This window comes from Vicia villosa, linkage group LG1 (genome assembly GCF_029867415.1).
Source record: "Vicia villosa cultivar HV-30 ecotype Madison, WI linkage group LG1, Vvil1.0, whole genome shotgun sequence".
NCBI classification, from domain to species: domain Eukaryota; kingdom Viridiplantae; phylum Streptophyta; class Magnoliopsida; order Fabales; family Fabaceae; genus Vicia; species Vicia villosa.
Window position 1 is genome coordinate 128,085,521 of NC_081180.1, and position 24,361 is coordinate 128,109,881.

Genomic DNA, 24,361 nt, shown 5'->3' on the forward strand with positions numbered 1-24,361 from the left:
TTGCGAAACGCTTGTTCTACTTAGATGGAGGAGAAGCTCCCTTCAGAGTCGATTCCATCCCATCCTGTAGTCGAGTCTCTACTGGATAAATGAAGTCTTCTGTTGGTTCCCCAAGATCCAACACCTCTCTTATCTTTCTCCTAGCTTTTTTTGAATTCTTCACCTTTTGACAATGATCATCAAAACAAATATTCTGGTTCCCATTATTACTCACTTCCTTCTTCTTTTTAGTTTTGATCGCTTTCTTCATTGGAACAACAATTCTTTTTGTGACTTTCGTTCTGTTATATGAAATATGATTCTTCCCGAAAATGCATGCACCATGTTCCTCCTTAGAAATATTAACGTCCCTCTCTCCTTGGCTCACATTATTATCATAGTGGGCCACCTTCTCTATTAATGGTACTTGAAAAAATGTATCACATTTTGTCCTATCTGCATCTCTAATGGGCTCCACTTCCGCTACTTTAGCTTTCCCCACTAAAAGACCGCTTTCTCTCACCTTGACTTCTTCCATCTTTTTCTCCACCGCCAGCTCATTTAAGTTAGAATGGGAAATAAAGGAATTATTGTGAATAAATAAACCAGCGGGCCCCACTATCTCAACTTTGTTATTTGTTTTACTCTTCACGCAAACCTGTTGCGGCTCTTCCCCTGCTCTGCTTAAAGTTTTCAAAGAAATAGGATCTGAGTAGCTGATAAGATTTGAAAGGCTGTTAGTTTTATCCTCAAAATGCTCATTGCAATTAATGGTAGATTCATCCCCGAACCCTTCCGTATACCCTCTTTCGCAGCTTTCAGGGTAACCTCTCCCTTGTCAACATCACCATTAATGCTTCGGTACAGATTCCCAGGTTTCCTAGGGCTATGCTTCGATTGGTGCCGTTGCGGTTCATCATCTCCGCCGTGCGATCCCTGAGAAGACGGGAGGCTTTCCCCATCCGACGAGAAGCTGGTGTTAGAGATGGATTCTTCTGGTTCTTCCGATTCCAAGAAGGGTTCCTCGATGATAAGAATGTTATACCAAGTGCCATCAACACAGACACTCACTCTGTTTTTGATGGAATCCAGGTGATTAGTGTAGATCATAACTTTAGTTACATCCAATCTTTTGCTTTTAGTATTCAAAATCTGGGGATTCATGAGTTTGCCGATGTCCGCTAACAAGATATCCATGAATCTTTCATTCCTGATGAAACAGGGAACCCCAAAGATGGAGATATAAGCCACTCTTGCGCATTCTACATCCGATAACCTCCAATCCCTAACTTCCTCAAACCAAAAGGATGACCATTCCCCCCCTTGTAGCAAAGTCTCCAATTCTCCTTCTATGCTCTCCTCTAATAGACACAGGTTAGGACCCAGAGCAGTAGCAAAGATGGTGAATATACCTTCAACCATTAAACTGTTAGCTACTGCAAATGCATCTCCCGCTCTTTTTGTAACACCCACCTTAGCTTTCTTGTATTTCTGCTTCTCCGCTTCATTGGATGTGTAGAACAGCGATTTGCAAGCCTCCATGGCCACCTCTGAAGTCTTCGACCTTTCCCCTTTGATGGCTTCCGCGTAAGATTTCGAAGAACCTACTCCCCCCCAGTCCCAGCAGCCGCCAGAGGTTTTCTTCTTAACATGTGATCTGTGGATACATGTTTCTCGTAAGTTTTTGTCTGAACTAGGTTGTTGATTTTCTTCTGCTCCTTCCTTTTTATCTTTGAGATATTCGCGCTTAGCTTATTACCTTCAAGCCAAATGTTGTCCATTTTTACCTCCAGATTCTTCTCATCATTCACATTAAGAACCTAACAAACCCAAATCTTTGACCTCTCCAATCTCTTTTTGGCGGTATCACGATTTCTTCAATCATTCCCAACTCCTTGAACTCAATGAACAGATCCCTGGCGCTTCATTTGTCCCCAAAATCAGTGATGAAGATGGTTACCACATCCCTCCTAGACACCTCATTCTCCTTCCTCAAAATGTCCCATTTAGCTCCTACTGTTTTCCTGTTATGCTTCCCTGCAACTTTGTGCCAAACCCCTTCCATGACTATGCAGTTGAAAAGGTAGAAAATTCTCTGTGTAAACCGGATGCTGGTGGAACACTCTCTCTCTCTCTCTTGTTTCTCTCTCATCTCTCTAAAATTTTTACTTTGTAAGATCAATGGTAATAAGAAGTTGTTGTATATTTTTACTCAACCTGCATAACTTCCGGCACAATAAGTGAAAGATCCTATCTAATGATTTGTTTTTAATAATAAAGTTATGTTTATCATGTAAAATTACATTCAAATTTTATCATTTTGGGAAGGGAACAACAACGGAATAAAATAGAAATAGTCTTCTGATCTGAAAAATTGAAAATGGCTTTAACTTTTCTCATGTGATTACAAAAGCCAAAAGATTTGTGTTTTTAATTTGGATTTTTTAAACCATTGTCAAATCTCAATTTTGAAAGAAGTGATGCTGATAGAACAAAAACCCTTGGAGAGAACTACAAACACTAATATCCCATTTGTACTTATCCTGAATTAATTCATGCAAAAGTTCTGTCCCTGATCTTTCATTCTTATTTTTGGTGGTTATAACTTATATCAAGAATCTAATCTAAAACTGTCCTCACCTTGTTCTAACTGATCAAGTTGTTTATTTATGACACATTCTTAGTATTTAAGTAGCACGAACCTTATTTTCAATTTTCATTTTTCATTATATTATTTCGTGATTTCTTTTTTATCTCATCTAAGTTGACAGCTGTTTCCATTTGCTTTAGGCTGCAAGACATACTGGTGCACTTCTAGAAGCAAATAGTAAGCTTGAAAAACAAGTAAAGGAACTTACTAGGTGTCTCCAACAGGAAAAAGGTTTAAGGGTAAGATATATCTTTTTTTAGATAGATATAACTCGGAAGGACGTTGTTTTGATCTCTATTACAATTGCCATTTCAAAAAGAAAACATTAAAAAATATCTATATTATTATATTAGAGTATATTTAGTTATTTCCTAGGATAGTTTGAAATCTTATAGTATAAGTATATCTTTGGATCGAACTTTATATTACTTATTAGACTAATATGTAATTTGTTCCGACATATATATCACCTTTTGGTTTTAGTCTTTGTAATCTTGTTTGGTTTTCGTCTTGTTAATATTTTTTATTTTGATTTTGATCTTTGTTCTTTTGTTTTAGTCCTTGCAAAGTTGGTTAAAATTAGTCTCTGTAATATGCAAACAATTTGATTTTAGTCTTTATGTCACTAATATTGGAGGGACTAAAACCAAATATTCTATCTATTACAAAGATCAATTTCAACATAAATCAATTTCGCAAAGACTAAAAACCAAATATTCTACCTATTACAAAGATCAATTTCAACATAAATCAATTTCGCAAAGACTAAAAACAAAAAAACAAAGACCAAAAACAAAAGAACAGACTAACCAACATAAAAAATATTTGCAAGGATCAAAGCCAAAAAAAAAAAATACAGGATCAAAACCGGAAAATAATATTATTTGTTCTTGATTTCCTACTTATTTAGGTTCAAGTCTATGTATTTTATAAATAAAGATTAATATTTATTTTTGTGTATCAAGTTATTATCAATAATATTCAAGGTCTTTTTGTTTTCTTTTCTGATTTTATCTAAAATCCCATAACTTCAAGCCGGTATCTGAAGTCTCATTTGATCCTCCTTGATCTGTCACTAATTGGAGTAGAGATCCTCTCCATTTCCTAGAAGAAATATACATCTCCATTACTATGATTTTTTGTGTATAAATGTCTAATTAATATCACAATTTTAAAAAATGTATGCATTTATGTAATTAATTTTGTCCAAAATTATAGTAATGAACATCTTCATTTCTTAGGAAAATGGAGAGGATCTCAACCCCACTAATTCGAGACCACTCTTAAAGTTTTTTACTTGTATTTTCTGAAACCTCCTTTCTATATATTTTTGGGAATGTTCCCCTTTTCTGGCTGTCATCACTTTTAGCAACTACCACTGCCGTTGCCACCATCAAATTTTTTTGCAGGCAGAATCTTTCAATCTACGCAGCCCAGAAAATTTTAGACCTAGAAACTTTCCCATACGAGTGCACACGCTTCCAACAACCTCTGCGTTCAATTCACACTCTGTCGCAGACGTGCATGCAGGCACGTTTGGTGTTCTTCCGACGAATATCTTCAGAGGCTTGGATCAATTTTCCATCCCAGTTCTAGATCTATCTGTTGAGAATCAAGTGTGAGGAAGAAGTCCCACACTTTATAAGTGAGAGAACCCACACACCTATCACCTTAAGATTTTAGGTGAACAAGTGGTGTGTCTCTCACAAAGGTGTGTTCCAAGTTAAAATGCTCCCTCGTTGACCCCCGTGTTGCCTCTAACACTGTCATCAGTTTTCCATTTCACACCATGTTAACATAGGTTCTAGTTCAAACCGTCTGTGTATCAGTTTTGGATGCATTTTCTCTCTCCTTTGACTTATCATGACTTCCTGTTGAGATGTTAGCGCTGTCTCCTCTTCAATGTTTGTCCAGCAATTCTCTTCTCAGTGCTATGAGATGATTTGAATTGCTTGAGATAAATTACTCTCAGCTTTGTTATTTCTAACCAAGTGATTACAATCAAATCTATATCTAAATCCTATATCTAAATCCTTTGATTATAGGGATAAAGTAAAACTGACAAACCTAATCATAGAGATATTTATTCAACAAACTATAATTTAAATCTTATACATATCTTAACACTCCCCTTCAAACTGAAACTTACTAATCTTTAAGCTTGTTACAAATTTATCATTTAAAAGAAAGAGAAGATCTAACCAAATCAACCAATATTAGAACCATAATGAACTTTCCCGAAGTGCATCCAAACAAAGTTCCAATGATATTGGGTTAGGTGTTGTCCCTTTTTTGAAATAACAAACTTAAGTGTGATTAGTACAGGTGAATCAACATTGAGGGTAGCTGGACAACTTAGATTATTGAGTGCAAGGTTGTCAAGCACAAGATCTTAAGTAACATTTGACGGCATGTGAAAGATCGTAAAAGTAGAATCGTAGCACAACACTTAAGATCTTACCAAAGGGCAAAATGGTAAATTCACATAGACAAAGGCATGAAAATTATAATACATGAACAAGAGAACCTATAAATCGCAACATTCAACTAATTTAATTAATAACTCATAACCATCAATCCCTAATTTAAGTTTAAAATAAGTAGCTCAAAATGGGGATGATAACATAGGGAAGTTGATGAAGCACTTTCAGCAGTTGATGAAGCATTTTGTGATCCTATATTTGAAGTCACTACAGAGGAAAAAATCGTGGGAGGAAGAAGATGAACACGAAATGGAGATGATAACAGAGGAAGAAGAACAAAGATGATAGCAGGGGGAGAAGAATGATGAAGATGATGGTGAAAAGTTTCTGTTTTTCGTGGAAGGAGGAAAGTATCGTATGAGGAAGATGCTGCAGCCGTTTTGCGTTTTTAATTTTAGGGTTAGGAAAGACAGAACTTAAGTAAGACAAAAAACCGGTTCACTTAAAAAATACGACCCGGTTAGAAAGCCTAACAAAACAGGCCCATCACTATGGTTTTTACAATCTTACTTAAAAGATCTTGATCTTGACTACAAAAGCACACGAAAAAGATTTCTGCAAGATCTTAACACTAAAAGGCAATAAAAGATCGTAAAATCTTACGATCCTACGACCTAGATCTCGATCTTGACAACCCAGATTGAGTGTGCTGAGTCCAATGAGTGAAGAGCCTTCCATTAGATACAGTATTACAGTGGCAATGACCAATGACCAATGGCAGTGTGCAGTGACAATAGTGACTTGAACAAATGATCAAGGAACAACTTGAAACTGAGCGTAAGGCTTAACATGTGACCACATACCGGACATAAATGTTGCTAATAAACAACCTCAGATTTAAAAGATGTGCAAAACTGGACCAAAGAGAAATGTGCTAACAAGACATATTGAAACACTTAAAACGCATTGTGCATGGATATAAACGGTGGGCGATCTGAATGAATTGATAACTATGAAAGACGGACACCTAGGGGTCTCACGGTGTCCGACACTTGTATGACACCCGTACGGCACGTGTCGGAAAAGTCTTACCAAGTGTCAGAAAAGTCAAATAAGTGCTCTCCCAAAAAAATGGTTTATTTCTTTGTTTTGACACTCTTTGAATCAGTGTCCGACACCTGTATGACACTCACTAGGCATGGCAATAAAACTCATACCCGCGGGTATCCATCAGAACCCGCCCCGAAGTTGACGGGAAAAACCTGTTTTGACTTTCCCCAATTACAAAATATGGGGACGAGTCGGGTAATGGGGACACTAGTACCCACCCCAAACCCGCCCCATTTATTTCATTGTGTATATTATTATATATTTTTTATAATTTTAGAATATTAAATACGTGGCCAAAGTTTTAATATTTTGATTTGTATTTATCATTTAAAATATTTGAAATGTATGTATGTATGAATTTTTTTGAAATTGTTTCATTTTATTATTTATAAAGTAATTTAATTTTGGAAAAAATAAATATTTCTATTAAAAAAAATTGATTTCACTAAATGGATGGTGGCAGGGCGGGGATACCCGAACCCGTTTGGGTCAGGTTTGGGTTTTAGTTCTCCATCTCCGTTTGGGCGGGGAACGGGGATTGTTTGCAGATTCGGGTTTGGGTTTGGGGGAGGTAATAACCGTCCCCGCCCCGTTGTCATCCCTACACACACAACACGTGTCGGACAATTTATACACGTGAAAAATTTGTTTTTTTTTCTTTTGCTTCAACATACCCTATACATTTTTTTTTACAAATTTCTTACACATCTAAAATGCTTAAACATGATTGCCACAATGTTATCAATGCACAATTAAAGACATTAATTTTGATTATAATATTCTTAACTTTTTTAATAATAGATGGATAAATGAATGTTAAATACTATCATATATGTAACGGTATCGATGTCCTATATTTTTGACATAATTGGTGTCAAAGTGTCTGGGTCGTGTTCTGGAGTCCGTGTTGGAGTTTGTACTTCATAAATTGATAGGTTCTAATATCATATGAGAATTAGAATTTGGTCAACTCATTCCTACAAAATCATTTTACAAAGTGAGGGGTGGTCCTCTATATAACTCTTTTTAGACTCTATCTTTAATCAATAATCAATGTGTGATTTGGTTTGATTTCCAATAGTATCCTATAAACAAAGATTAGTATTTAATTGTTTGTATCAAGTTTATATCGAGTTACTAACAATAATATTCAAGGCTCTTTTTATTTTATTTCCTCCTTTTATTTAACATCCTGCAAGTGCAACTTTTAACAATGGCTTTAACTTTTCTCCTGTAATTATTACAGAAGCCAAAAGGTTTGTGTTTTAAATTTGAATTTCTTAAATCATTGTCAAATCTTAATTGTGAAAGAAGTGATGCTGATAAAATAAAAAATCTTGGAGAGAACTACAAACATGAATATCCCATTTGGTATTGACCCTGAATTAATTCTTGCAAAAGCTCTCTGTCCTATCTTTCTTTCTTCTTTTTGGTGGTTATATGAAAAATCAAATCCAAAGCTATCCTCACCTTATTCTAGCCGATACGTTTCTTATTTATGAGTCATTCTTATTGTTTAAGTAGCATAAACCTTAATTTCAATTTTCATTATATCATTCCCTTATTTTATTTTGATTTAAATATATTTGTAGTTCCAATAAAATTTAAACATTAGGTTTTTAGTCCATGTAAATTTTCTTCAATATTTATTCCTTTCAAAATTACTTTGCAAGTGTAGTTTTAGTCTGCACTGAAATGGAACGCGATTACTTATCCTTCAACTTTTAAATTTTTGAATGAATTTTTACACATGTTTAGAATATTATAAAAAGTTTCGCCATAAAAATTTAGAGTTTTGTAACACAAGATGGATTAAATATAAATTTTTTAAGTACCAAAAGCTCAAGAACAAAGCATCAAATTTTGAATACCAAAAAGTAACAATAATTTAGACCTAGAAATTGAATGTTGAACTCATTTTTTGTGTAGGAACTTTTATGTCGTTCTAAAATTCATGCAAAAAATCATTCAAAAATTTAAGCGAGACTTAACAACATTAAGGACTAAAAGTTCAAGGGGTTGTTTTGTAGAGTCTAAAAATCGAAGAAATTCTTTTATGGTACTAAAACTGAAATGTTGAAATTTTATAGGATTAAAGAGATATTTAACCCTTTTATTTTAAGCCCATTTAAGTTGACAGTTGTTTGCATTTTTGCTTTAGGCTGCAAGAGATACTAGCCCACTTCAAGAAGGCGCACTTCAAGAAGCAAAGTGTAAGCTTGAAAAACAAGTGGAGGAACTTAATTGGCGTCTCCATCTGGAAAAAGGTTTAAGGGTGAGGATGTTGTTCTGATCTCTTACAAAATTGTCATTTCTAAAAACAAATTTGCACAAATTATAAATAAAATGTAGTGTAAAAGGCTAAATATTTGAAAGTTCCCAACCCTGAAGAAAACCATTTGGTATTGTGTGCAGACAAATCTAGAAGAATACAAAGCACAGGAGATAGCAAAACTGAAGAATTCATTGCAGGAGATGAAGAAAGAGGTTGATGAAACTAATGCTCTTCTCCTCTTGGAGCGAGAAGAGAATGCAAGGAAAGCTATCGAAGTAGCATATCCTGTCAGTAAAGAAGCTAATGTTCTTGTTGAAGATCCTGAGAAGTTTAAGAAACTGAGAATGGAAGTTGAGAGCCTAAAGGTAAAGTTAGACATAATTTTCTATTAGGTGAACCTTATTTCAAGGATGCATCTCTCTCTGTAAACAATACTTCTTTTAAAATTGAATCATGTATGACTATATATTTTAGTTTGATGTGGATTTATATTTCTTAGAGTGATGCACCGATTCTCGGGTCTCTTAAAAAATCATTGGTTAATTGGAAAGAATAATTTTTATTAGAATTAGAAAGAATAATATAACAAATATATGACTTGATGTTATCAGATTGAGAGAAGAAAGAATTTCTATTTTAAGATGCTACTAAAATAGCATTTCTTTTATCCTGGCCAATATGTATACAATAATGTTTAACTTGGATAGTTATGTTAACAGAACTTAATATGCTCCTCATCAAAGATTTTTCTAACTCAATGAAATCTTTGCAGTATAATTCCAAGTATTTGTATGAGATGTTGTGTATAGACCTCAATATAAAGGGATGTAACATGGTGTGTTTCCTTCCTATTATTTTGAGAAACAGTTAGGTAAATTCGCACGATTATTCTTTCACCTTTAGCCAAAATAATGTATTCATAATTGATGGTTGTTAGAAAGCTATGCTAAGTCTGAACTCTTCATTTTCTATTTCTTTGATTCAATGAATAGTTAGTTACAAGAATCTAACAGATTGCATTTTATAGAAGCAATCCTATAACCTGCTGTAGCAGGTTACCTTACTCTAGCTACTGCCAGGTGTCAGTTACACTATACAGACTACTATCTACTAGTATATTCTAATACCCTCCCCACAAACTCATGGGGAGCTGGCAACCCTGAGTTTGTGCTTCAACTCTAGAAACTTGGTGGATGGAAGAGGCTTTGTCAACACATCTGCCAGTTGATCAACACTAGGGATATGAACAACATCAAGCTGCTTGGCTAGAACTTTTTCTCTGACAAAGAATAGGTCTATCTCCATGTGTTTGGTTCTTGTATGCATGATAGGATTGTGGGCCAGCAGCACTGCAGACTGATTGTCACACAAGATGATAGGAGGTTTGGTGGTAATAGACAACTCCTTGAGAAGAGTTTGCACCCATAACAGATCTGCAGTGGCTTGGGCAAGACTCCTGTACTCAGCTTCTGTGCTGGACCTTGCCACAACTGGCTGCTTCTTTGACCACCAAGATATGAGGTTTGTGCCAAAGAAGATTGCTGCACCTGAAGTGCTTCTCCTGTCATCTGGGTCAGAAGCCCAGTCAGCATCACAGTACACCTGTAAAGAAGGCACAGTATGAGGGGAGAGAGGGGATAAATGTAAGCCATGCTGAAGGGTCCCTTTGAGGTATCTGAGAATCCTTTTGACAGCCACCCAGTGGGATTCAAGAGGAGCTGACATGAATTGGCATACTTTATTCACAGCAAAGGAGATGTCAGGTCTGGTGATTGTAGCATACTGCAAAGCACCAACTACAGACCTGTAAAGAAAGGGATCAGGAAGGGGTGCTGAACCAGTTTTGGTGAGCTTACAGGTGGATTGCATAGGGGTGGCAACTGCTGCAGACTCATGCATATTAGTTTTATACAGCAAATCCCTAATATACTTAGACTGAGTTAACAAAAGAGAGCCATTGGAGGCAGACTTCACTTCAATTCCCAAAAAATAATCAAGGTTACCAAGATGTTTTAGGGAGAAGGCTAGATTGAGTTTGGAGATGATATCCAAAACTAGAGGTTTGGAATTGCCAGTGATAATGATGTCATCTACATAGACAAGAATGTAGATGATGTGATTTTTGGAGGAATAGATGAAGAGGGATGGATCACACTTGCTAGCTTGGAAGTGAAGTTTCAGGAGGGCTGCCTGCAGTTTTTCAAACCATTGCCTGGGGGCCTGTTAAAGGCCATATAAAGCCTTGTGAAGCTTGCAGACTAATGAAGAATCAGCACTGATAAACCCCGGGGGTTGTTCCATGTAAACCTCTTCAGTCAATGTGCCATTTAGAAAGGCATTGTTGACATCAATCTGTTGTATGGTCCAGTGATGAGTCAAGGCAATAGTGAGAATTATCCTAATGGTGATTGGTTTGACAACAGGAGAGAAAGTTTCCTGGAAGTCAAAGCCTTGCCTCTGGTGAAAACCTTTGGCAACCAACCTGGCCTTATACTTGTTGACAGTCCCATCAGGGTTTTCCTTAACCCTGAACACCCATTTACAACCTATGGCTCTTCTATGGGCAGGAAGAGAAACTAAGGACCAGGTCTGATTTTTCAGTAAAGCATCAAACTCAGACTGCATAGCAGATTTCCAATGAGAGTTCCCAAGGGCCTGCTTGACAGACTTGGGCTCAACAGTAGTAAGAAGAAGTCTGGGCTCAAGTCTGGGTCGAGTGAAGCCAAATTTCGCCCTAGTTTGCATGTGATGAGAATTAACAGGTACTTGGGAAACAGGTGCAGCATTGGGGGGAAGCACAGGATGAGAAGTAGTAGAGGATGAAGGAGAGGAGGAGGAGGCTGAGCCTGTCTCAGAAACATAATTAGAAGGGGAAGAGTGAACAGGTTCAGAAACAGAGTTGGAAATAGGTGCAGGGGAAGATATAAGAGGAGCAGAATTAGACACAGAATTAGGTTCAGAACTGGACACAGACTTAGTCTCAGAGGAAAGAGAAGGATTAGGCTGAGATTGGTGAGAAGTAATAGGTGAAGAGTGTGCAGAAACAGAGGTAGTAGGTTGAAAAGCAGACAAAGGCAGAGGAGAAAGAGGGACAGGCTTGGATAGAGAAAGGCTTTTAGAGGAAGAAGGAAAAAGATCAGGATAAGGGAACCTGGTCTCATTGAACAGAACATCCTTAGAGATGAATAACCTGCCAGAGGGAGACAAACATCTATATCCCTTATGAGAGGTGGAGTAGCCAAGAAATAAGCACTCATGAGACCTAAACTCAAGCTTGTGAGCATTGTAAGGTCTTAAAAGTGGAAAGCAGGCACAACCAAACACTTTCAAGAACTTGTAATCAGGTTTGGTGTGAAATAAGGCAGTGTAGGGAACCTGGAAATTAATGGAGGCAGAGGGAAGTCTATTTATGAGGTCGACAGCAGTGGAGAAGGCATAATCCCAATAAACAAGAGGAAGAGAAGCTTGGCTAAGCAGTGTGAGGCCAAGGTCAACAATGTGTCTGTGCTTCCTCTCAATTACACCATTCTGATGGTGAGTATGAGGACAAATAATTCTGTGTTGAATGCCTAGTTCAGAGAGGAATTTTGTAAAGGGCCTAAACTCAACTCCCCAATCTGACTGAACAAATTTGATAGGATATCCATGCTGAAGTTCAACCATAGCCTTGAATTGCTTAAAGGTACTAAGTGCCTCAGCCTTAGTTTTGAGCAGATATAGCCAAGTGAATCTAGTGTGTGCATCTACTAAAGACATATAATAGGAATGGCCAGAAGTAGAAGTATTAGGAGAAGGCCCCCATAAGTCACAGTAAATCAACTCTAGAGGTGCAGTGTGTGGAGTGTGAGATAGAGTAGATGGCAATCTATGAGCTTTTCCCATACAACAGGCAGTGCAGAATAAACTTTCATCTTTGAATTGAAAAGGGATATTACAAGATTGGAGGACAAGCCTCAATGTATTTATACTAGGATGTCCTAGTCTCATATGCCAAATATTGGGCAGTTGTAATCCTATGCAAGCAGAATTTGTACTATATACAACATTATTTGGAGAAGATACACCTGACACACACAGGTTGGAAGAAGGAGGAGAAGCTGTCAAAGCAATAGAGGGAAACTCATATAGGCCATCAGCACCAACATGTCCTTGAAGAAGCACTGCATCAGAACCCTGTGATTTTACCAGACACTTATCAGCAGTAAACAAGAAGTAAACATTATTATCCTTGCAGAACTGACTCACACTGAGCAGATTCTTTGTGATAGAAGGAACAAGTAAGAGATGATTTAATTTAAGCTGTGAGTGTGTGTGACTATGAGAGGAAAAGGTGCTGGAACCAATTGAAGAAATGGGCAAACCTTGGCCATTTCCAATAAAGACTTGCTCATGCCCTTTATAAGGTGTGCTCTGCTGCAGATTCTTAGCATCACTAGTCACATGGTAAGAAGCTCCAGAATCAGGAAACCATGAATTGGACGAGGAGGGTGCTGAGTTTGCTATGAATGTGCTGGGAGGAACTTGTAGCACTGTGGGAACTTGAACCACTGAAGTAGGTCTCATCGCAGCAGGTTGCCTGTTCCAAACCTGATTGGCAAAAGCATAAGTAGGCCATTGTTGCTGAGGAGTGCCATAGGAATTGGAATTGGCTGTAGGCTGAAAGTTCTGATTAAACCTATGCCAGCAGTTAAGAGCAGAGTGACCAAACTTCATGCATAATTGACATTGAATGTTGGAATTGGAGGATCTACCACCACGACCTCGACCAGTTCTGCCTCTTCCACGACCATAACTGCCACGAAGAGCTTGATAGTCAGGCTCAGAACTAGTAGGAGGAGGAGCCGGAGTAGACTCTGAACTAGCAGTATTCCCTTCATCAGTAGTGGAGTTGGCATTGTTTGTGAGTAAGATTGAGGGACACAACTTCAGGCACAGGAGTTTTCTTGAATTTGTTGAGGCGTAATTCATGAGCAACAAGAAGGATCTCTACTTCATCAAGATCCATGATACCAAACTTGCTCTCAACAACAGAGACAACTGGAGCATACTCAGCAGGTAAACCTTCAAGAATCACATCAATGTGATGTGAAGTAGGAATAGGATCCCCAATCGAAGCAAGAGCATCAACAATTGTGCGAATTTGAAGCAGATAATCTTGCACAGACAGATTATCCAAGGTAAGAGCACGCAATTCAACTCGCAATTGACGTGCCCTAGCACGCGTCTGCTTCTGGAAATAGTTGAACAACCGATCCCATAGTTGATGTGCGTGAGTGCAACCAAGAACACGAGAGAGAATCTCGCTCGAAAGAGTAGATTGAAGCCACGAAAGAAGCATCTGATCCTTTTGAAGCCAAACAGAATAAGCAGGATTGATCGTACCTGAGACGCGAGCAGCATCATCAACGAACTGCGGAGGAACACGAGTACAAACCACGAACTCAGTGAGATTGTGAGCGTTGATATAAGGCTCCACTTGTTGACGCCATAGATGGAAGTTCTTCTCATCAAGTTTCGATGCGATCTTGAGAGAGAAATTGAGATGACGAAGATCGCCAGGAGAAGACGACGCGATTGGCGTCGCTGTGTTGGAGATACGAGCGGAAGACGGTGAACCAGGTGGCGACGACGGCGGCGGCGTCGCCGGAGAAGTAGTCATGGCCGAAGATCGATTAGTCTATTGATAATTTCCGGGACATTCCTTTGAGCAACACACCTTTGTGGGAGAGACACCACTTCTCCACCTAAAACCTTAAGGTGATAGGTGAGTGGGTTCTCCCACTTATATATGCTCAAGTCGCCACACACACATTTCCAATGTGGGACTATTATCCACACTCATACTTGATTCTCAACACTCCCCCTCAAGTGTGAGTCTTACACAATGCTCCCCCTCATGTGGAAGCTTCTCTTCCATATACACTTGTATCCGTTGACTTCAACTACATGTATCTGTTGATTCTCTTCAACTACATGTATCCGTTGACTTTCAATTACAAGTTTTTTTTTAGCCGGTCCCTTTTTTCTCGAAACAAAGGCTCATGATACCATGTAGAAAGCTATGCTAAGTCTGAACTCTTCATTTTCTATTTCTTTGATTCAATGAATAGTTAGTTACAAGAATCTAACAGATTGCATTTTATAGAAGCAATCCTGTAACCTGCTGTAGCAGGTTACCTTACTCTAGCTACTGCCAGGTGTCAGTTACACTATACAGACTACTATCTACTAGTATATTCTAATAATGGTAAATAAATGAAAATAAAGATATTCAACTATAGTTGATGTCGATTTATGTTTTAATAAAGATAGCTGATGTCCATCAATGAAACATGGATACAAAACAAACATTACGTCCAAAATATAAGACATCGTCACCAACGTGGACACAACTAAACCCAGGATGCTTGGTGCTTCACATATATTGGTTATGAACAATTATGAAGAATGAGTAATCAAGATGTGTCGCAGGGATAATTTCTTTTATTGAACGCTTTTTTAAGGTGCTTGACATGTATCTTCTGGTGTCATGTGCCGTGTCCAACGTGTGTTGAACACGTGGATACACCTAAGCCCAGGATGCTTGGTGCTTCACAGATGACTGTTGGTATCCATTCTGAACAATTAGCCCTATGATACGTAGGCCCCGATAACATGTAGGCGTGTTAGGAACAAATCATTTTAAAATTAAGAGGCTAGATAGAGGAACATGAATGGTTTTATATCTCCAATAATTTTCATCTGCATGATATACTTTAATTCGACATATTATTAACGTGTAATGATTCAAGTAAAATGTTTTGTTTTTGAATATGCTGTTGGAGTAGTTTATCACAAAACTGACTAACAGGCACAACTTCCTTCTAAGCTTATAGTGACATGCCTATGCTATTGTTAGCAGTATATCATGATGATATATTTGTATGTGATATTTTCTTGTCATTATCTTCTCAGACTTCGCTCAAGTTAGAGAAACAGAAAGCCCATCACTATGAAAGGAAATATAATGAAGCTAAAATTTGTTGTGAAGAAAGAGGTAAAAGATTAGAGGACACGGAGAAGAAGCTTCGCCAGCTCCAAGAATCAATGACCAAGTAATATATATATAATAATCCCTGATTTACATCTACTCATGATAATAAATAATTGATTTTATGAAAATATTAAATGGAATGTTTAACATTCTTGAGTTGTTGTTAAGGTTTTCTTTCTCGTGAAGTGTGGGATAATCTTATTTGGTAACTTACCTTCAGTTTATCTTTCTTTAACTTAGGTTTACTTCTCGGAAGACTTTATAGCTAATTACAAAAGTCATCTCAAGTTATGTCCGAGAATCAGATCAAAAGAGAATATAACAAATGTAGAATCAGATAACCAGGTTCTACGTCAACAAGCTCTGTCCATGGCACCTAATAAGTTTCCTTCACGATGGTCCAGATCAATTGTTCCTCATATTGAATACTAAGTGCATGAAAACAAATTAAAGCTTGACATGGTTTAAAAGAGTTTCTTGTCTCTGTTGGGAGAGAACTGCTGAAAGTGGTCATACTGCCATGGGTGCAAAGAAATCTTTGGTAACAATCTGTTTTAAGTCATCTGTGATTGGTTTGGGTATTTTCTATATAAATTTTACTTTTTTCTTATTAACCTAATGGATTTAGCAGGAACTGCATATCTCATCAACGAACCAGAGGGAATCCTCTGAGTTAGAGGCTAAAGCCCTGATGTCACTAAAGGAGAAACAAACAATGGGAGAATCAAGAGTTACTCAATAGATGTATTGCGCAGTCTGTAGGCTTTGCTGGGAACAGACCAATTGCTGCTTGTGTCATATACAAATGTCTTTTGGATTGGCAAGCATCTGAAGTTGAGGGTACTGGTACTTGTGTTTTTTATCGTATCATCCACTATTGTCCATGCAGTTGAGGTGTGAAAAATATAATTTCCTCGTGCTAATGCTCTTATTCTGAACATTTTACTTTCAAGTCACTGATATTTCCATTTGACTTTAGACTCGGGATAACAATGATGTTTTGGCCTATCCAATGCCTCTACTCTTCTCTTGTTACTCCATAACATAAAGCAAGCGGTTTTGCTTGAATGGCTCCACAACACTGCCGTTCTTCATCAGCAACCCTGTTTTGGAGGATGACTCAAGTAAACATAGCTTCTGTTTACAGTGTTTGCACTGTTAGCATTTTCATTTAGCTAGTCATTCAACCTGGTAATGTGCTGAGTTGGCAAGTTGTTAGAATATTCTCCTAATTGTAACTTGTAAAGGGTTATGCCAAAATTATTATCAAGAATCTACTTAATGAATCAACACTTTTCTATCAAAAGATTATTCTCATCTCTGTGAATGCTTTCTATGGTTATCTTCTTCAACCTTTAAGGAATCAATAAATTTGGATGATTCCAGGTACCATAGAAAGTATTTAGAGAGATGAGAATAATATTTCTATTGAAATATGTTGATTCATTCAATAGATCCTTGATAATAATATAAGCATGAACCTTTACCACTACGCATTTGCCAACTCATTGTTCAGATAATGTGAAATGATAAAACCTGAAATGAGATCTGAATAATTATCATTTTATTGAAAGGATAGTGGACAACAATCTTTCCCTAATCAATGGTAGCACAAGCAGGGGAGAAGATATTGACAAGTTGAAGCTGAGTACCCAGCTCTACTTTTCAAACAGCAGCTTACAACCTATGTGGAAAAGATATATGGAATCATTTGTGATAACTTGAAGAAAGAAATTTATCCCTCTTGGATTATGCATTCAGGTATGCATAAATGATAATTTTTCCCTATACATACATTTCCCTTGAAATCCAGTCAGTTTTATTTTTTTTAAGGTAATCAGTTGAAACATTACTGTTTTTTTTCTTCTAGTCACGCCTCTTAGAATTCAAATTACACTACCTCTATTTTAAATAAAATTTACAAAACTCATTTTCTTCCCACATTTCCTCTCACCGTATCTCTCTCCACTTCCATTCCTATCCACCATCTTCTTCCTTCATTCCATACCATTTTCACAAACAATTTTCGTGGGCAAACTTGCAGCCATTCCACTCCATTTATGTAGAGCAAGGTTTCTCTCATTTCAAAAGTAAGAAATTCATAAACCCTCACTTCCATTCATCCATTTTTTGTGATTTCAAGCTCTATTTAGGAGATTTCATACTTCCTTTTGTTGATTCTGTGTTCGATTTCGAGTTGAAAAGTGGCGTTTTTTGTTATCTACATTCCAGGGATGTACGTGAATAGGTTTAGGTTCTTTCAGTTCCCGCAGGCTGTGTACGTAAACTCAGTTAACATAGGTTCATTATTAATTATTTAATTTCCTTTATGTGCAGACATGCTGCAGATATTTACTACTGACAGTGAAAGGGGTGTTAGATCGACTGCGTCTGCATGTCGACGGGGCGGCAGACATGCTACTTCTTGTGAACAACAAACAGTGGAGGAACCATATATTGGAGGTGGAGGAGCTACATCTAGATGTTCAGGATATAGGAGCTGATGATGCAGAGGTAAATGGATTTCCAAAGGCCACACTGTCACTTCTGTTCTTAAGACATATGAGGACTATGTGGCCGGCTTCCTTTGGGAGGAAGTAGTGATGTATTAAAATTCTCGTTGATTTTTTTGTTAAAATAACTTTTAACATATATATTTCCTTTTATTTCAAGATCGAGGGGAGTTGAGGATCTCCAGCAACCAAAAAAAAAGATGAAGGAGGTTATCCTTTATATGACCAGTCAGACTGTGTTGACGCGTATTTGGAGTGGTTTTGATGATCTCCCATTCTTACAAGTTACATCATTCGACTAGATCCAGAACCAACTATTGCAAGTCTGTCTAAAGATCCATCATCATTGGTAAATTAGTTAGACTTTATTAACTTTCATTTTCTATGTTCATTAAATTTTCCTTACAAATTGTTTCATTTCAATCAAAGGTCATACGAATTGTCAGTTCTCTACTCAACAAACAATATTTTGCACCTGATGGGATTCCACTCGCAAATGAGCCTAATGAATTTGCTAGTTGTAGAGAGTAGTGATAGATATTGGTCAAATATGTAGAGACATACGTGAGGAGGAAGTAGAGTTAGACAGCGTCAGCGACTACATTTATGTATTTGATCGAGCCAGGATTGAGAGATTTTAGTTATTGGTAACTTCCACTATAATCTCACTTTAAATCAATCTTTCTCTCTTAATAAATAATTTATTTTAATTATGCATTCATCTTTTAAATACATTAAAGTTACAGTCACAACAACAGTAAAGTCACTGAATCCTCTTCTGTATTTGATCAAGTATTTAACTTTATGTATTTTGGCGGGAAAGTGCAATTGTTTAAGTATTTTGATGTTATTTTGATAATATGAAGTCGATTACATACAAGGTCCATAAAATTCATCACAAAGTTTATACCATGTTCACGTGTATTTGAAAATAATGTCAACTAAGATTGTATGCATGTAAGATATGCAATTATCCCTGTGCAAATTTATTCTATAAAATACATTTTCCATTAATTTATCGGTGCAATAATAGAATTGACATTCAAGCAGCAAACTTATTAAAAATCATAGATTAATGAATTTGTTTATATAAATAATTATAGTGAAATAATTAAAAAGAAACTATTATGTTGCAATGACAATAGTTCATGAAAGCAATTACAACGAGATCAAATGACTGTGACATGTGATTGTGACCTTCTAAAGAAAAAATTCAATTGCTATGTTCAGTTAAGATCATAAATTATAAATTATAGAAATGATTCTAACTTATACTACCTCTGTCCCAAAATAAATATCTTCATACTATTTTAAATGAAAAGGGAATGTTGTATATAGCATTTTTCACATACTATGCCTCTGATCTTTCCAAACCAAAATATCCTAGGAGTATATTGGAAATTGAAAAAGTTAGTTGTGCTAAATGAGTTAAAATGCCTCTGATCTTTCCAAACCAAAATATTCTAGGAGTATATTGGAAATTATTTACATCCAGGCCATTCACGTTGCCAATTCCTGCAAAGATACTCCAACACCTAAGTCAATAGTTAATTAAGGTAAGAGGTGGAATTTTTTTCCGAGCGTGTACCTGATTTGATGTATGTTATACCTTTTTATAACAATTCGATTAGGGTTTTTACTGACCTTCATTATGTAATTTCCATCTAGACCGTTCACGTTGCCATATGGTGAGATATGAGTCAATTTATGATTCAACGATCTAGAATTTACTTTTATACTCGAACTTGGTGTTCTCTAGGGCAGGTTCATGCCCGTTCTTCAGGTTCTAAAACCTTTCGCTTGATGACATATTCGTGACTTCCCTACCTTAACCTTTGATTATTTCTTTATCCACCCCCCTGTCTTCTTGGTGACCCCTGGTGAAAACCCCAAAATGCCCATTGTTTCGGAAATGCATTTCCGAAGTGCAAAAAAATACTGTTTTCGGAGATGCATCTCCGAAAACGCCTTTTTTATTCAAAATTTGTCTTATTTCGGGAATGCATTTCCGAAAACAGGATTTCGGAAGTGCATTTCCGAAATACTGCGCGTTTTGCATATTAAGCAAAACAGCCCCTCCCCCCAATTCATTCACCCTAAATCAATTTCAAAATCAACCTCAAAGAGATTTTTTGCAAACCAACTTCCAAGGCTACATCAAAGGCTGTTTCTACTTGCTCTACTACATTCAAAAGCTTCTCAATCACTTCAATTTGTAAGTTCCTTAATCTTTAGATCCATGATTGAAATGCATGTTAGGGTTGTTAGAAATTACAAAAATGATATAGCCGGGGTAGGTTGTTAGTAGTATTTAGGTTGTTTAGAAGCATTATAACATGTTTGAACTACTGATTTTGGGGTCTGCCAGTAAAGCTACAGAAATGGAGTTCGCAGGGGTGTTTCGGAAGTTCATTTCCGAAAATACCTCCCTCACCAGTTTCGGAAATGAACTTCCGAAATGTGTCCAGAAGTGGTTTTTTTTAATTGATTCGCATTTTTATGGATTTCAATTGTTTCAGGAATATGGCAGGCAACCCAACACGTATCAGACAGGGGAGAGAAACACAAACAGCGTCGGCTAGACGCGAGCGTGCAACGCAGCTTGCATTGACGCGGGGACGGGTTGGAGTACGAGCACCCGTACATACTAATGAGTCCGGTTCCTCGTCTGGATCGAGGAGTCGGCTGGCTAGGGTATCTTCTTCCCGTCAGGAGGAGGTACGGGAGGAGGAGGAGGAGGCAGTTAGATACTAGGAGGCGGAGGAGGAGGTATCAGATGTTGACCCTCCGCACGGGGAGGAGGAGGAGGAGGGCTACCCGCGAGGGCCAAGTGACACGTCCGTGCTGAGTTCCTACCACGAGCACGTCGCTCGACGTATTTGGGAGGGAGAGGTATTTTTTATAATTTGTCCGACTTTATTATTTTAATCGTTTTTATTTAGCTTTTTATTCCTTTTTAATAATTAACAATGTTGTTTTATTTTGTTTTTGTTGTAACAGGAAAGGGTGACTTTAAAAATGGTGAACCACGCCCGAAAGATTTTTGGTCTCTTTAAACCAGAGGTGCAGTGGTTCAATGATGTAGTGACAGCTTCAGGGCTAGGTGGGTTGTGCATGACCGGGTATACCACCATCGGCCACGACATGCAGGGGGCCTTTGTGGAGCGGTGGCATAGGGAGATGTCTTCGTTCCACTTACCGGTTGGGGAGATGACGATCACCTTGCACGATGTGTAGTGTCTTCTCCACTTGCCGATTAGGGGGATGCTGCTGAACCATTCCCGAATCTAGAGGGTTGATGCGATTGACTGAATGGCGGTCTATCTGGGTATGAAGCCAGATATGGCTGATTTTGAGTGTCGGACGACAAATGGGCCTCATATCCGATTCTCCACATTGAGCGATTATTACGAGCACCACTTGGTGGCGGCGGCCGAATCCGAGGATGCAGAGAACGGCCTATTTATGGAGTATCACCGTGCCTGCGCTCTCCGGTGCTGGTTCATGTTTTTGGTAGGCACTGCACTCTTTGTGGACAAGAGTGCAAGATACGTCGACGTGACTTACCTCCGCTACTTCATGGACTTGACTTCTGTTCACCAGTGGAACTGGGGGTCAGCTATTCTGGTATACCTATACTAGAAGCTGAATGAGGCCTCCAACTAGAGGACCAGGCAGTTGACTGGATCCGCCACACTCCTGACGGTACGTTTCATTTAAATTGTTTCACATTTATTTATGGTTCGTATTTATTTTTAATACATTATCGTGTTTGTGTTTCAGGGCTGGATCATCTCCTACTTCCCCCGCATCCGCGGCTTCCACATTGATCCGGCGTACGAGGACGCCATGCCCAGCGCCGCCCGATACGTTCTCCAAAGGGGGAACAACGCAGTGGGACCATATCGTGGGTACCTCGACCGCACAACTCACGATGACATTAGTTGGAGGCCATTCAGTGACTACACTGCTGTTGTCGCCTTTGACCGCATCTCGTTATGTTTTGGCTGGTTGGCATGCGGGACCAACACCATGGTGAGGTATCTCCCTGAGCGGTGCATGCGGCAGTTTGGATTTGTGCAGATGATACCCAGGTTACCTTTTGAGGCTGCTCCCGACACAATTACCCGAGTGGAGCTCATTGGCATATTTGCGGATTGGGAGCGTCATGTGGTCTCGGAGGAGTATCGTCGCATGCAGGTCACCCAGGACTGCCACAGTGTGGAGGGGTATGTCACATGGTTCTATCGGGTGTTACATCCTCTAATGACAATCGACGCTCCCGGCACTCCTAGGCCAGCATACGAGGAGCTCCTGGAGAACCAGCAGGCCGAGGATGACCATGTCAATGATCTCCTGCCGATATGCCAGCGGATAGAGATGCTTGGGCGGGACGCGTTGGAGCGAGGTATCATTGATCAGGGCGGTCCAGAGGCAGTCGCCGTGGTGGAGAGGATGGTCAGTGATGCGGACCGTGCGGCGGCATATAGGAGGCAGAGGAGGTCCCAGGGAGTGAGGGTTAGGCATACCCAGTAGGGGTTTGGATTTATTTTTCTTGTATTCGAATTGTATTTCGCACACTATTACTCGTTTTGTATATATATATATTATTTGGATTTTATTTATCATATTAGTATTTTATGTTGATATGTCGTTTATTATGTTTGGCGTTTTCGTTTAATTAAAAATACGGGACTGTTAAAAAAAACATAAAAAAAACACAATTTCTGCATAATTCGGAAGTGCATTTCCGAAACCCCCCAAAATGTGAAAAAAGGTATTTTCGGAAGTGCATCTCCGAAAACACCCCCCATTTGTTATTTTCGGAAATGCACTTCCGAAGTCTGGGAAAATTTAGAAAAAAAAAACTTCAGAGATGCATCTCCGAAGCAGGGGCATATAGGTGTTCATTGGTTCGGGTAAATCCGAACCAAACCAGAATCCGAACCAACCCATAGTATTTGGGTTGGACATTTTTTTAGTTCGGCCAAGAACCGAACCAAACCAATGAAATCCAATGACAATCGGTTCGGGCATCGGATTTTCAATTTTCTACCCGCAAGCCCAACCCAAACCAACCATAATTAATTCTCATGAAAATTACTACCAAACATTCAACTTCAATAAGAAAAAAATAAAATGTTGTGTGTGGACAAATTATGCTATTTTAATTTGTTATTAGAAAATTGATAGTGTAATATGATAAATGAACATAAAGTTATGAAACACATTTATTATCATATTAGTTATAGATTCAAAAGTCTTAATCTTAGATATTTTTCTTGTTAGATATTTTTGAATCTATTAGATAAAAATTTCTAATATAATATTTAAATTTGAACACTATTAATACTATATTTTTTAGAATATTATGAAAAATTAATTTTTGTAAATAAGTTATTTTTTAAAAATATATTTTTATTTTTTTTATCTACCCGATCAATATAACCCAAACCAATCCGCTGTTTCTCGGATCGGTTCGGTTTGGGCTTTATCGCAAAAATTTGTAAATCCAATTCAAACCAATCCATTTAATTTTAATCAGTTTGAGTATCAGATTCTCTCAAAACCGAACCAAACTGGCCCGCGAACACCCTGACAGGGGCAAGTTGGGGTTTTCGCTGGGGGTCACCCCCATAGGGAGGTGGATAAAGAAATGTTCTAACCTCTCCCTTAAGGTCTATTTTCTTACCTTTTAGTTTACCACGATTTTTCTCTTGTGGGACCGAGACTAGGATTAATCTTGATCCAAATCCTTGAATAAGTAGGCTAATAGACAAATTTCAGCTCTTCCTTGGTCCAGATAGGAATACTTTGTATAATAGATGCCAACATGATGCAAAACTAAAAAATTCTAATATTACAAGAGTGAAATTGAAAAGAAAAAAAAACAAAATTCACTCAAATGGTTGGATATAAAATCACATTTAACCTTTAATATTTAAATGTTTTAATATGTCATTAGTTCATGAAAATTGATTAAATGTTTTAATATTGTCTAAATTTAAAAATGACGTAGTGGTACAATTTTGCGTGATTAAAAGTGATCCTTATTAAACAATTAACTTTCGTGCTCAATCGATTAAATAATTAATGCAAACACATTTGTCACATTTAAAAAGGAAATATAAAGAAAAAAGATCAAATGCAAGCTTATTGTGTGCAATGCATTATACGAAATGAGAAGTTTCTTTGTACTGCATGCTTTAGTGTTTCCCTTTATGCCAACATGCAAATAACTAGCATGTGGTGTTTCTTTCTTGGTATTAGACACACTCTATGTTTTACTTAATGTTAATTGACAATAAATACCATATGATTACTACCTATTCTGAGTAACATGTTATGTGTTGTACTTATTATCAATAAATATTAACT

At 37.7% G+C, this 24,361-nt stretch overlaps 1 protein-coding gene across 5 annotated transcripts in view; it reads left to right on the forward strand.

The window, feature by feature from the left end:
- LOC131644162 (myosin-9-like) overlaps window positions 1-19,037 on the forward strand; it is a 34,801-nt gene extending 15,764 nt beyond the window's left edge. Inside the window, exons 23-33 of one of the 5 annotated variants that reach the window (XM_058914585.1) lie at window positions 2,770-2,868; window positions 8,324-8,437; window positions 8,578-8,802; window positions 15,392-15,531; window positions 15,711-16,011; window positions 16,099-16,364; window positions 16,450-16,594; window positions 17,045-17,231; window positions 17,808-17,984; window positions 18,144-18,332; window positions 18,413-19,037. In XM_058914585.1, coding sequence (XP_058770568.1) covers window positions 2,770-2,868; window positions 8,324-8,437; window positions 8,578-8,802; window positions 15,392-15,531; window positions 15,711-15,735 — 603 coding nt within the window. In that variant the 3' untranslated portion in view covers window positions 15,736-16,011; window positions 16,099-16,364; window positions 16,450-16,594; ... (2 more) ...; window positions 18,144-18,332; window positions 18,413-19,037. The remainder of the gene's footprint in view (window positions 1-2,769; window positions 2,869-8,323; window positions 8,438-8,577; window positions 8,803-15,391; window positions 15,532-15,710; window positions 16,012-16,098; window positions 16,365-16,449; window positions 16,595-17,044; window positions 17,232-17,807; window positions 17,985-18,143; window positions 18,333-18,412) is intronic. The other 4 variants (XM_058914587.1, XM_058914583.1, XM_058914584.1 and 1 more) reach the window with 4 other exon arrangements.
- The last annotated feature ends 5,324 nt before the right edge of the window (window positions 19,038-24,361 follow it).